Source organism: Aphelocoma coerulescens, chromosome 3, assembly GCF_041296385.1.
Source record: "Aphelocoma coerulescens isolate FSJ_1873_10779 chromosome 3, UR_Acoe_1.0, whole genome shotgun sequence".
NCBI lineage: Eukaryota > Metazoa > Chordata > Aves > Passeriformes > Corvidae > Aphelocoma > Aphelocoma coerulescens.
In genome coordinates, this window is record NC_091016.1 from 122,423,005 (window position 1) to 122,436,017 (window position 13,013).

General features: G+C 55.3%; 1 protein-coding gene across 4 annotated transcripts; it reads left to right on the forward strand.

The window, feature by feature from the left end:
• The first annotated feature begins 231 nt into the window (after positions 1–231).
• On the forward strand, positions 232–12,385 carry CTSB (cathepsin B). 4 transcript variants are annotated; one of them, XM_069011825.1, is made up of 10 exons: positions 232–335; positions 5,633–5,784; positions 6,321–6,406; positions 6,807–6,921; positions 7,528–7,646; positions 8,278–8,363; positions 9,044–9,190; positions 9,836–9,952; positions 10,749–10,877; positions 10,985–12,385. In XM_069011825.1, exons 2-10 carry the CDS (start codon positions 5,659–5,661, stop codon positions 11,080–11,082), a joined length of 1,023 nt encoding a protein of 340 aa, XP_068867926.1. In that variant the 5' UTR covers positions 232–335; positions 5,633–5,658; the 3' UTR covers positions 11,083–12,385. The 4 variants fall into 4 exon arrangements, with proteins under 4 accessions (XP_068867926.1, XP_068867927.1, XP_068867928.1 ...); XM_069011826.1 differs by having other exon boundaries at positions 232–325; XM_069011827.1 differs by having other exon boundaries at positions 242–315.
• The last annotated feature ends 628 nt before the right edge of the window (positions 12,386–13,013 follow it).

Sequence of the window (13,013 nt, forward strand, 5' to 3'; positions counted from 1 at the left end):
CAGAAGAAGGAATGGAGGCAGGAGCAAGGAAGCAGACAGGAGGAAGGAGGGAAGCAGGCAGGAGGAAGGAATGAGCCGGCAGCATGGATGGAGCCAGGAGCAGGGATGTAGCAAGGAGCAGGGATGGAAGGAGGGAAGCAGTCAGGAGCAGGGATGGAGCCGGGAGCAGGGATGGAAGGACGGAGGAAGGCGGGCTCCGGGGGCGGGCAGCCGGCAGGATGCTGTCACGCCGGGGGCGGGCCGGCCCGGGATGACTCAGCCTCCGGGAGCCGCCCCGGCCGTGGCTACCGAGCGCTCGCGGGGCCGTGAGTCCCGGTGAGTCCCGGTGAGTCCCGGTGAGTGTCGGGGACGCGCATAAGAAGCGCAGCGGGTGCGGGTGCGGGCGCGGCGGCGGCGGGGACCGGTAAGGGAGGGGATGCTGTGGGGCGGGGGGAATGGGACACCCCCTTCCACGGCTCCGTGAGGGCCACGGAACACCCGCGGGGGCAACAGCAGCAGCGTCTCCCGCTTTTTGCCGTGGCGTTTTGGGGGACTTTTGTCCGTGGCTATTTTGGGGGACTTTTGTCCGTGGCTAGTGCGGGGTGCGAAATGCGGGGTGAGGGAGGGGGATGCGCTGCGGCGCAGCGGTGCGGGTTGTTGCAGGGAAAATGAACCCTCAAAACTCGTCAAACCTTCAGGAAGGGTCGCGGGAGGAGAGAGGAAACCTTGTTTTTATGATAGAGACAGGAAAAACGCCGCAGCCCTGCTCGTCAGCTGACGCCGAGGTCGGTTTGGCACCCTGGGAACGTCCCGTGATGCACAGCCCAGCCTGGTTTGGACCAGGACCATGGCTTGGGAATGGCGCTGGAGGAGCTGCCGTGCATCCCTCTAGCCTGGAATGAATCTCTCACCCCTGTATCCCACTCTCAGGGATGCTCTGCGGGCGTGATGCAGCAAAGAGAGCTTCCTTCTGGCATTTCCCTCTGGGTTGCAGATGAAGGGAAGGGATTTCTGTAGCACGGGGTGTCTGGGGGCTTGTGCAAGATTCCGGTTAATGGATTGGTCTGTAAGAAAAAGAGGAAAAAAAAAAATCAGTGCAGCTTCACTGGGGAGGAATCTCGTGCTTTGTGTGCATGGAAGCTGCAGAGGTGAGTGCTGTAGCTTGTCTCAGGAGGGAGTTATTTTGTCAGAGACAGAGCAACCAGGTCTAGTAGGGTTGAAATTAGATGATCTTTAGGATCCCTTCCAACCCAAACCTTTCTAAGATTCTGTTATCTGACCCGTGCCAGTGATCTGGCTTTGTTGGAAGGGAATAAGTATGGAGAGGAGCGCCTCATGTTGTTTTTTTTTCTTGAAGAAAAAGTAATTCAAGCTTTGGTAATGCAGCGAGAGCTCTGATGAAGTCACCAGACCACGGGTTTGGTGCCGCCGAGCTCACCTGGTGACACAGCAGACTGAGCTGGATCGGGAGCCGCAGCTGAACCTTTATGGCTTTGCTTTGTTTTGGCTCGGAGTCACAAGCCCTGGCAAAGAGAACAAAGGACAAAGCTCAGCCCGGGCGAACGGCTGGTGCTGAGCAGGACACATGGCTTGGGCTGTGCTGAGCACCCCTGGCTCTGGAGGAGTGGGGGGTGTTGTAGAAGGGAGGGTGGGACAGCTTTTACCTTCCTCAGAGCCCTGGAGAAGGTGTGGATGCCTCTGTCTGTGCCTGCAGGGGGTTGGCCCAGACAGTGCAGGAGCTGGGAGATGCTTCAGGGCTGTGACTTACCTGTGGTCTGACCTGCCCCGGCTGAGTCATGTGAGCTGGGCTCGGAATAGCCGGTTTGGGGGTTGGGTTGTTGTAGTTGTTGTTGTTTTCCTTAAATAAAGTTAAATGGTACTTGTGGGCTTTGATTTTGGTGCAGAGGTGAAGGGATTTGCTGCTGTGGGCACTGCCTTGGCTGCTGGGAGAGCAGTGTGGGATCCTGCTGATGTCTGGAATGACAGGGTTCAACTGTCAGGAGCTGTGTCCATGAGAAAACAGGCAGGGAGCTGCCCCTGGCTCCCAGATGCGGTCAGGAGGGATGGAGATGGCACTTGGGTGGTGTCTCCTCCTTCCCTCCTCCTCTGCGACAGCACAGAGGGCTGTGGGTGGATGCTGCAGCACCAGCACAGCCACAGCCCTCCGGGTGCTCTCCTCCCTCGCAGGCTGCAGCTGCTCTGAGCAGCTCCTGCAGAGCCTTCGGCCTCGCTGCCCCCTCCTCGAGAGGGGCTGCACTCAGCTGGCTGAATGGTGAGTGTCCTGTCCCACGCAGCGTCAGGTGTGCTGCTGGGTGTTTATTTCCTGCTCATCCTTCAAGAAATGGCATCAGCAGATGCTTTGGATCCCAAAGTATTCTCTGCTCTCAGTCCAGGGGAAGGTGGAGCAACCTGAGGGGCTCTTTGCAAGCCCCAGACATCCTCCTGCCACCACCTGGGGGGTTCTGCAGGGTGAAGCTGCCCTGTCCTGGGAAGCCCACAGCCTTGTTTCTGTTTCCAGGCTGATGGGCTGTGGTGGGATGAGAGCTGTGGATCAGCCTTAGCCAGTGTTATCCTGAAACCGAGGCACCTCTGGAGACATTGGGGGTGCAAAGGGAAGGGGTCTGCTGGGGTTCCTGGAGAAACTCCTCTGACCTGCTTGCTGTGCACCAAGGGCCACAGATGGTGGGGTGCAGCAGCTGTGATGCAATTTTGGTTTTGGGCCTGCTGCTCTGGGGTTTAAACGGCTGTGAGGTTTTAGGAGGAGGAGGAGGGGTGTGAGGAGGAGATAGCGGTGCTGGGGGAAGCAGCAGTGTGATAACGCTGCCAGGGGAAGCTCTTGCTGCTCGGATCAGCTGGGACAGGGGGGTGAGGGAGGAAACCAGCAGCTTTTTCTCACTGTAGGGTCTCGGGGGTTGTTGTGGTTGGGCTGCACGTGACCCGTGGCCGGTGGGAATCCGTCCTGCCAGTCCCGTGCCTGTGTGTCCTATTTATAGACCTGCTGTACACAGGATAAAGCCAGGGAGAAGGGGGGGTTAGGGAGGAAAAAATCCCACGGGATTGAGGATTTCCCCTTCCTTTTCCAGACAGATCTTGGGATACCTGGTGCCAGCTGAGAGTGTCAGCTGCCCACCACCCCAAACTTCACACCCATAGGAGACCTCGTAGAATAATAGAAAGGTTTGGGTTGGAAGGGATGTTTAAAGGGCATTTAATTCCAACCCCTCTGCCACGGGCAGGGACACCTTCGTATATTTTAGCTGTATATCAAATTGCTCAGAGCCCCATGCAACCTGACATTATTGAATGTTTTTCGGGATGGGGCATCCCCCATCTCTTGGGGCAACCTGTTCTAGTGCCTCACCGCTGTCAGAGGGAACAATTCCTTCCCAATATCCCATCTATCCCTGCCCTCTGGCAGTGGGAAGCCATTCCCCTTGTCCTGTCCCTCCATGCCTTGTCCCAAGTCCCTCTGCAGCTCTCCTGGAACCCCTTTAGGCATTGGAAGGGGTTCTGAGTTCTCTCTGGAGCCTTCTCTTCCCCAGGCTGGACACCCCCAGCTCTCTCATGACCCATAGGGAGGCTTCATGCCCACAGGAGACTTGTCAAGAGGGTTTTCTTTTTTTGCCTAAAGATCTATCTGGCTCCCAGCTATTTGCTTTGCTGGGTTTGCTGGCCCTGGGCCATGTCCGTGGTGCAGATGCAAAGCAGCAGAGCTGAAACTCTGCCTGTTGGAGGGGAAACTTCTGGGATCGATTTTCAGTTCGGTTTCGGGTTGCCTGGAGTGTGTGGTCTGGTAACCCGAGGCCAGGAGATGTCCCATGTCCGTCCCTCAGAAGAGCATCGATGCCTGGCAGGGTGGTTTTCAGCCTGTCAGCAGATTAACAAACATCCTGCTGGAAAAAACAAAGTGTAATCATGTGACTTCAGGCCTCAAAAACGCCTCCTGCCTGTGCTATGGGAAACACCGAGCTGACTGCAGGAAGTGCAGAGGATTTTGAGGGTTGATATTTGTGTAGGTGCGTATTTTATTGAAGATTTTCCATTAAAAAGGTGCTTCAGCTCAGGCTGGTTACCTGCAGGCTTCCTGTGGCCTGTCGTAGGCAAAAAAGCACAGTTGCATTAGAAATGTATATTTATTTTCCTGGGTGTAACCTCCTTCCTGCTGTGTAAGCAGGGGAGCGCTGCCAGCGAGTCCCTTGCCTGCAGGAACCTCTAAGCAAAGAAAATATTCATGAAACCCCTGCAAATACGCATAAAATCCCTTCAGAGAGGTGAGATTTAAGAGTGGGAGGACCCATGTGCTGCTGAAACTCTGTCTTTTTGGGCTGAGCGTCCCTGCTGAAAGCGCAGAGAGGGGGGAACAAATAAATAAATGGTGGGAAGGAAGAGAGGGAAAGGAGAAAAAAAAACCAAACCTTTTATACAGTGAGCTGCAGCCGCCTGGGCTCGCTGCTGCCAGAAAGTAGGACACTCCTGCTGGGTTTTCTACTCTGGAAAGGCTAAACTTGGCTGGGAGTGGGTGGAAGCAGCCGGCAGGGAGGTGTGTGTGTGTCTCCCATCCCCATCCCCTGCTCATCCAGCTCTGCTGCTGTGGGGCTGCCGAGCTGCTGGCAGGAGCTGCGTGTCCGGTTTAAGCCCAGGCTTGCAAAGGTGATTACACGTTGAGCTCGATAAGATGAGCAGGAATTAAAGCCTGGATATCTCTGCCGTGGAGGATCCAAGGTCCGGGGTGGATGTGGGGCTGGTGGGAGGGAGCTGGGAGGGTTTGGAGGAGGAGGAGGGTGCCCAGGTGTGTTTGCAGAGATAAAGGAGCTCGTGGCCTCGTGATGTGTCTGAGTCAGGGGACGAGGAGCAAGTGGCTGCTGGCGCTGGGGGTTAATTTGGAGTTGGGCAATTCAGTGTGAATTAGGTTAAAGGAGAGCAGGGAAACCAGGGAGCCCTGGAATGTCTGTGGGCTTCGTGGTGCTTGTGCTCCTGCACGGGAGGCTCTGGGCCATTCTTTCCTGCTCTTGGATTTCCTCTGCACCTCTGATCCCCAAACTGGGGCTTTCCTCATGCCCTGCACCTCTCTGGAGAAAAGCCCCAGTGGCAGGGGAGCAGGGGACAGCAGCCCCAGACAGCTCTGGTGTATGCTGACCCCCCTGTGCATGGGCAGGGGGTCACACCTGGGGCTGTGACCCCAATCTGGGTCCCCAGGGCAGCAGGTTGGGCAAAATGAGGCTGTAAAGTCCAAAAATGTAATTTGGAGTAATATCTTTAAATGGAAGAGCAGGGCCAGGGCCTATCAAGTCTTGTGCCTGAAGTTTGCTGTGGAGGTGGGATGCCACTTACTCCTTCTCCTGGTCCTTATTCTTTGTTTTTGTGGAAATAAACACAGGTTTTAATACCCTCCAAATCCCTTGGATCTGCTTCAAAAGGTATTTTCCTGCTGCTGCTAATCCTGTAGTGGTCAACAAACAAGGCTGCCTTTATCTGATTTCTCCTGAGCTGCAGGAGGGGGGTTGTTACTCTGTTCCTGTGTCTCTCCTGACCTTTGGGGGAACTGGGGATCTGGAGGGACACCTGGTGCAGCCACACATTTTATCCTCCCACGTGTTGCTGCAGCTGAGCCCAGTGTGGGGATGTTTCCAACGATGCTCCAATCTGGCTGCAGGTGGAGTGTCCCGTTCCGTAGCCAAGATGTGGCCGTCCGTGTCCCTGCTGTGGGTCCTGGTGGCCTTCGCCAACGCTCGCAGCGTTCCCTACTTCCCTCCTCTCTCCGATGACCTGGTCAACCACATAAACAAGCTCAACACCACCTGGAAGGTGAGTACTGGGCTGATGATTTGGGGATGTTTTTTTGGACGCGCTGCTGACAGTCTCCGTGTGGGATTTAGTGGCTGAGCTTTGGGAGTGTCACCACGGTGGTGACATCAATCCAGCCTTGTTCCCAGCTGATTTTTCCTGTGAGGTGATGGTCTCAGGGGTTCCTGCAGTGACAGGGGACTGTGGAGCTCCTCCTTGGAGCAGAGCAGGATGGATTTGTGGAGCAGGAGCAATGTAAGAGGAGGAAACTCTGCAGGAGGCTGGAAACAAGCAGCGAGTGTCCAGTTATTGGTGACCTGTCCCTCCTTGGCCCATTTGCTGTGCCCAAAGCCTCGAGCTGGACCCTACTGGTCCTGATGGGCTGATCCTGGCCTGTGTTCTGTGTCTGTAGGTGGTTGGCTTTTGGCCCCTGGGCTGTGCAGCAATCCCAGACTCTGTTTGGGATTCAGGGAGCTCTGGAGCACCGGGCTGCAGTCCCAGCGATGCTCTTGGAGGCTCTGGAGAGTCGTGTCCCAATTCTGTGTGTCTCTTCCCAGGCAGGGCACAACTTCCACAATGCTGACATGAGCTACGTGAAGAAGCTCTGTGGCACCTTCCTGGGTGGGCCCAAGCTCCCTGAGAGGTGAGTGCAGGGAGGACTGCAGTAAAAGCTTGTGTGGATCTTCCATGAGCACCTGGAGTGGGTGAGGGGCTCTCCTGGCAGGCTGTGGGCAGCAGAGTGGACATTGGTGGAGCTTGGTGGACCTTGTTCATGGAATTAAGCACGGAGCACACGTGAGGGGGAAAATCCATCCCGTGTTCTGCCAGATACTTGAGCAAGTTGTGCAATTTGTTATCCTTGAAAGTGAACCCGCCAGAGGAGCTGCTGACCTCCTCTGAGGACATCACAAGTATTTATGCTCCTTCCGTAATCAAACAACAGCCCTCGTCCTCCAGGTCACCTTCAGAGGAGGTTGGAGAGTGCAGTGCACCCAGTCGTGGGTCGCTGCTGCTCCTGTGACAGCGTTTCCCTCTCCTCACAGGGTGGATTTTGCTGCAGACATGGAGCTGCCCGATAACTTCGACTCGCGGACGCAGTGGCCCAACTGCCCCACCATCAGCGAGATAAGAGACCAGGGCTCCTGTGGCTCCTGCTGGGTAAGAATAGGGGTGGTTTCATGTTGTGTTGATAAAATTTGCTGGGCAAAACCCATGCTTTTGAAATTGCTGGTGAGCCCCCTGCCATGGGCAGGGACACCTTCCACTGTCCCACGTTGATCCAAGCCCTGCCCAGCCTGGCCTTTGACACTTCCACGGATCCAGGGGCAGACACAGCTTCTCTGGGCAACCTGTGCCAGTGCATCATCACCCCCACAGGGAACAATTCCTTCCCAATATCCCATCTAACCCTGCCCTCTGGCAGTGGGAAGCCATTCCCTGTGTCCTGACCCTCCATCCCTTGTCCCAAGTCCCTCTCCAGCTCTCCTGGAGCCTCTTTAGGCTCTGGAAGGGACTCTGAGGTCTCCTTGGGTCTTTCTCTTCGCCAGGTGAACATCCCCAGCTCTCCCAGCCTGGCTCCAGAGCAGAGGGGCTCCAGCCCTTTAAGCATCTCTGCTTTGTGGGGGGACGCTGTGGGATGCTGCAGTCTCTGAGCTCCTGGGTGGCTTCTCCCAGCCAGACCATGCCTGCTGCACTCATTTCCAGGAGGTTTCCTGATTTCTCTCCCCTGACCATCTCTAATGGGTGTTTTGGGGTTGCCCTCAGGCTTTTGGTGCCGTGGAAGCGATTTCAGACCGGATCTGTGTCCACACCAACGCCAAGGTCAGCGTGGAGGTCTCAGCTGAGGACCTGCTGTCATGCTGTGGCTTCGAGTGTGGCATGGGGTGAGCTGCTCCTGGTCCTTGTGCACTGGGAAGGTGGTTGGGAGGAGCAGGGACAGACTCTGGAGGTGCTGATTGCTTCAGCCCTACCTTCATTACCTCCCTAACGAGCAGGAAGCTCCTCCAGAGGTTTGTGGGGTGGATGAGGGAGTTAGGTGGGAACAGAAAGGTGATTCCAGGGACTGAAAGTCCCTCTGGGACACATCCTGCCCTCAGCATCGTGGATGGTGATGGCTGCAAGCACATAATGATGCTGTCCCACACAGAGCTGGCAGCTGCCGAAGCTAAAGGAAAGATCTTTCATAGTCCCAGATCCTTGGTTTTCAGGCACTATGGCTTTTCCAATTGTTGAGCACAGGGTGGGGAGTTGAGTCTCCAGGTCCTGTTGCTGCTGGCAGCAGAAGCTGATCAGAGACCTGGTAAGGAGGCACTTTGGGATGTGGAGCCATGGGTGTTCTTGGTTCTCTTCCTGAGGCCTTGGTGTCTCAAGGCAAATCCCAGGGAAGGCAGGAACGGACTAAAAAAAAGGTTTTATGTGCCCGAAGCTTCCCTTGAACCATCCCAGGCTGGCTCCATTCCCCTGCCTCTCCCAAAATGGGATGGCTGGGGCTGGAGCTGGTGCCTCTCCCCCCAGGTGCAATGGTGGTTACCCCTCCGGCGCGTGGAGGTACTGGACAGAGAGGGGCCTCGTGTCCGGGGGTCTCTACGACTCCCACGTGGGTAAGTCCTGGCAGATACCTGTGGGAAAGCAGAGGAGCATCTCTGCTTGGTTAAGGTTCCTGTTTTCTGGGATGCTTCTCTCCTGGTCTGCATCCTTGTGGCTGTTCCCTCCTTCAACTCAAGCACCTCTGCAGCCCCAGCTGGCTGCTCCTGCCCCCATGGCTCCTTCTGGTCACTCCTTTGGGACAAGGGTCCCTGAGCAGCACCTAGAGGCAGGAGGCCCATCTGGGAAGGGAGCCAGGAACCCTTAACAACCTCCCAGGGCTCCTGTTTCCATAGCAGGAATGAATCAGGCTGTGAATTTTGTGTTGTTGCTGGTTTTGAATCAGTTCAATACACTTTGGATGAGGTGGGGAGTCTTCCTGACAAGTTTCCCCTTCAAAAAATAACTTCTAGACTGGAGCCCTCTGCCTCCTCCTGGCATGACCATCAGTTGGTTCATGTTTCCACCTTTTCCATCACCTTTTGGAGAGGGAGGTGGTGGGAAGCAGGTCTGGAGGGAAACCCATTGCTGTTGGAGGGATTGCCCATCTGGCAGGGGAAGACCTTCTCCTGCACCCCACTGATTTGTGGGGTTCCTGGGGCAGAGATGCCCTTTCTTGTGGCTTCTGGTGCCTTCTCCAGTGTGGCTGTTGGGATCTTTGGGGACAGCCAGTTGATGTCACCTCTGTCCTGGACAGGCTGCCGGCCCTACTCCATCCCACCCTGCGAGCACCACGTCAACGGCAGCCGGCCCCCCTGCACCGGGGAGGGAGGGAGCACCCCGAGGTGCAGCCGGCACTGCGAGCCTGGGTACTCACCCTCGTACAAGGAGGACAAGCACTATGGTAAGGGAGCTGCTCTTTGTGGCATCAGGGTGGGCTTGGCAGGATCAGACCCATCCCTGGTGGTTATTTCCTGTGCCCTGTCCCTGGAGGCTCCAGTCTGGTGGTCCTGGAGCAAACCTGGGCGGGGGCAGATGCACAGTTTTGTGTTTGCTGAGACTCAGCTGGGAAAGAGGGAACTGGTGGAACTGGTTTGAGTCCTCGTGGTGCACGTGGCTGGCTTGAAGAGTGTGGTGCTGAGCCCCATCTGGTGTCAAAGCCAACTCCAAGTCTCCTTGGCAGCAGCCAGCCTGGTACATTTAGGATAATCTGGCTGTTTCTTGGAGATTTGTCTTCTCCTTGAGCCTTTTGGGTTGTTTTAAAAAGGAGGATGTACAAGGAGAAAATGTCCCTTCCCACTAAAGCTCTCTGGAATAGGTCTGTGGGTACAATAGGACTCAGATTAAATAATTCCCTGTGGAAGAGTGGTGGCTGGAGCCCACTTTTCCTGCCTGGCTGTGTCAGGAGCCTCTGGAGCAGCTGGGTTTGAATTTAACCTGAATTTAGATGCAAGAGGCCTCTTGCAGGGTCACACTGAGCAGGCTTGGTCGAGCCATCCTGTGTGGCCTGTCAATGCCATCCTAATGGTGGGAATTCTTTTCCTTTAAGGCATCACATCCTACGGTGTCCCTCGCAGTGAGAAGGAAATCATGGCTGAGATCTACAAGAATGGCCCAGTGGAAGGAGCTTTCATTGTCTATGAGGATTTCCTGATGTACAAATCAGGTGAGCAGCAGCACTGGGGCTGTGGGGGGAGCCCTGTTCCCTGCTTCATCCGTAGGGTCCCTTTTTTTGTGTCCCTGGTCTGTCTACTCCAGTGTGGGAGGAGATCTCAAGCTCACACTCGAGCATCTGGTGTGGCAAGGACATGGGCAGATGCCATCTCCTGCATCCATGGGTTTATAGCAAGGGGGAAAGGTGCTTGGGACTGGCTCAGGGAGGGAGCCCTAAAGGGAGCCACCCCAAAGTCCAGCTGACAGCAACAGCTCAGATTTTAGGACCTCAAATCTCTTGTTCTGAACTGCCTTTGAGCCCCTTGGGGAATGTCTCTGGTGTGTGCTCAGCTGGTGCTGAGCATCAGTCACAGAATCATGGAATGGTTTGGGTGGGAAGATAATGATTTAAAAATCATTTCATTCCTCCCCCTGCCATGGGCAGGGACACCTCCCACTATCCCAGGTTGCCCCAAGCCCTGCCCAGCCTGGCCTTGGACACTGCCAGGGATCCAGGGGCAGCCACAGCTTCTCTGGGCATCCTGTGCCAGGGCCTCCCCACCCTCACAGGGAGGAATTTCCTCCTAACGCCCAACCTAAATCTCACATCTTTTAGTTTAAAACCTTTCCCTCTTGTCCTATCACCATCCCCCCGTGCAGAACTCCTTCCTCCAGACTCTGCACTAAGTTTCAGTTTTGCATTCAACCAAAAGCCCCTCCTCAGCCTCTCTGGGGGTTGTGATACCGGCTGTGCCCCGGGCTGTGAGCGCTCTGCAGTGTGGACATTTTGGGGTGTTTTTCCCTTGCAGGGGTCTACCAGCACGTGTCTGGGGAGCAGGTGGGAGGCCACGCCATCCGCATCCTGGGCTGGGGCGTGGAGAATGACACTCCGTACTGGCTGGTGGCCAACTCCTGGAACACCGACTGGGGGGAGAACGGTGAGAGCCCCGGGAATCCCCGCCCCGTTCCCGTGGTGGGATGATGGATGGGTGGAGAGGGTGACTTTCTTTTTTTTTGTTTTTTTTTGCTCTTGGTGTTCTCCCAGGCTTCTTCAAAATCCTGCGAGGAGAGGACCACTGTGGCATCGAGTCCGAGGTTGTGGCCGGCATCCCCAGGACGGAGCAGTACTGGAAGAGGATGTAACTCTGATCAAACCACAAATAATCCTGAGTCCCTGATGCTTTTAACTGATAGTGGGTTGGGTGCAGAGACCCCCCTTCTAAAAGAGACTCTAGTTCAGGTTACTTTATTAAAGCTTTTTATCTTTTTTTTTTTTTTTTCCATTTTTGTTGGTTGGGTTTTTTTTGTTTTGTTTTAAATTTTTGGATTTGTTTTTTAAATGGTATGGTGGAGCTGGAGGTGGAACTGCTCTCTGGCAGCCTCCTGCTCCTGGTGGGTCACAGCAGGACATTGGGGGCATTCCCTGCTCAGAGGACTGCTGGAGAGCTCACTGGCCTCTTGGAATTTGGTTAGCCTGGACCCCTTCCAGCCCAGTTTGCTACTGGGAGGGCAGGAAACTAGCTTTGTGCTGGGATTAGGGACTTGGTGGGGCAGCAGAGGTCGATGCTGCTGGAAAGCCATGGCTAGGGGGGACTGTGCACCCCCAGATGGGTTGATCTGACTGTTAGCACCTGAAACAAGCAGGGAAGAATTTCCTGTGAGTGCGTGCCTTGAATTGGCTAAATTTAGACCTATCAACGACAAAATACTGCTGAACTTGATGTGGGGGTGGCTCTGGCCAGGGCTGCCTGCCCCAAGTCCCTCGTGCATCACCTGCTCTGCTCCATCCTTCTGGCTTTTCAAACCACTTCTTTCTCAGCTGTTCCCTGGCTTTTTTATCTGCTGTACTCTGGGGTTGTTGATGCTGGGGAAGAGCCTGGCTGGAGCTCCATGAGCCTGTGATCAAATATCCTGCAAGCAGCTGTGAGGGAGCTGGGAAAAGCAAAGCCCTTCTCCTCCGTGGCTGAGCAGCTTGATGTGTGCAGATCATGGCTGGGCAAGGGTGCAGCACCCAAATTTGGGGTGCTCTTGGGCTGCAGGTGCTGAATGCTGAGATGAGGGATGGTTCCCAAGTCTGCTGCAGGCAGCTCAAGCAGATGCTTGGAGATGTCTCACTAACTTGGACACAATTAAAGCTTTTTTTTCTTGAACCACAGGCATTAAGGAAGGTAAAAAACCTTATTTTTGTTACTGGGGGAGGTGTAACAGGTTGTGTACAGGAGGAATCATGCAATTTGCCAACACTAATATAGCAAAGAGCTTTTTTTTTTTTAATTTTAAAGCACAAAATCTATTACTGAGCTGAGGCTACAGCTCTGAAATGTGTGAAGCAGGCTCTCCCTGCACTGTAAAATAGCCCCTTACCTCTGCTTGCTCAGACACCAGTGAGGCAGAGCTGTGCTGTATTTGGCTGGAACACCTGTGCCAATAAATGATTTCTCCAGTGTCTCGGCTCCTGGCCTGTGGTTGCTTCTGCCTGACTTCCACCACCTCAGGTGGTTGTCTGGTGTGGAAGCCAGGTGAGACCCTTGTGTCTTCAGAGAGTGGTTTGGGTTGGAAGGGACCTTAAAGCTCATCCAGTTCCACCCTCTGCCACAGGCAGGGACACCTCCCACTAGCCCACGTTGCTCCAAGCCCTGTCCAACCTGGCCTTGGACACTTCCAGGGGTCCAGGGGCAGCCACAGCTTCTCTGGGCACCCTGGGCCAGGGCCTCACCATCCCCACAGCCAGGAATTCCTTCCCAATATCCCATCTATCCCTGCCCTCTGCAAGTGGGAAGCCATTCACCCTTATCCTGTCACTCCATGCCTTGTCCCAAGTCCCTCTGCAGCTCTCCTGGAGCCCCTTTAGGCACTGGAAGGGGCTCTAAGGTCTCCCTGGATCCTTCTCCAGATGAACACCCCCAGCTCTCCCAGCCTGGCTCCAGAGCAGAGGGGCTCCAGCCCTTGGAGCATCTCTGTGGCCTCCTCTGGATTTGCTCCAGCAGCTCCACGTCCTTCTGCTGTTGGCCCCAGGGGTCTCACCTGAGGGGGGCAGAAGGGCAAAATCCCCTCCCTTGTGCAGGTGTCAGTGC

Coding starts and splice junctions, on each gene's coding strand:
- CTSB (XM_069011825.1), top strand. CDS start 5,659: ATGTGGCCGTCCGTGTCCCTGCTGTGGGTCCTGGTGGCCTTCGCCAAC. Junction 6,407..6,806: donor GGGCCCAAGCTCCCTGAGAG/GTGAGTGCAGGG, acceptor CTCTCCTCACAG/GGTGGATTTTGCTGCAGACA. Junction 8,364..9,043: donor TCTCTACGACTCCCACGTGG/GTAAGTCCTGGC, acceptor TGTCCTGGACAG/GCTGCCGGCCCTACTCCATC.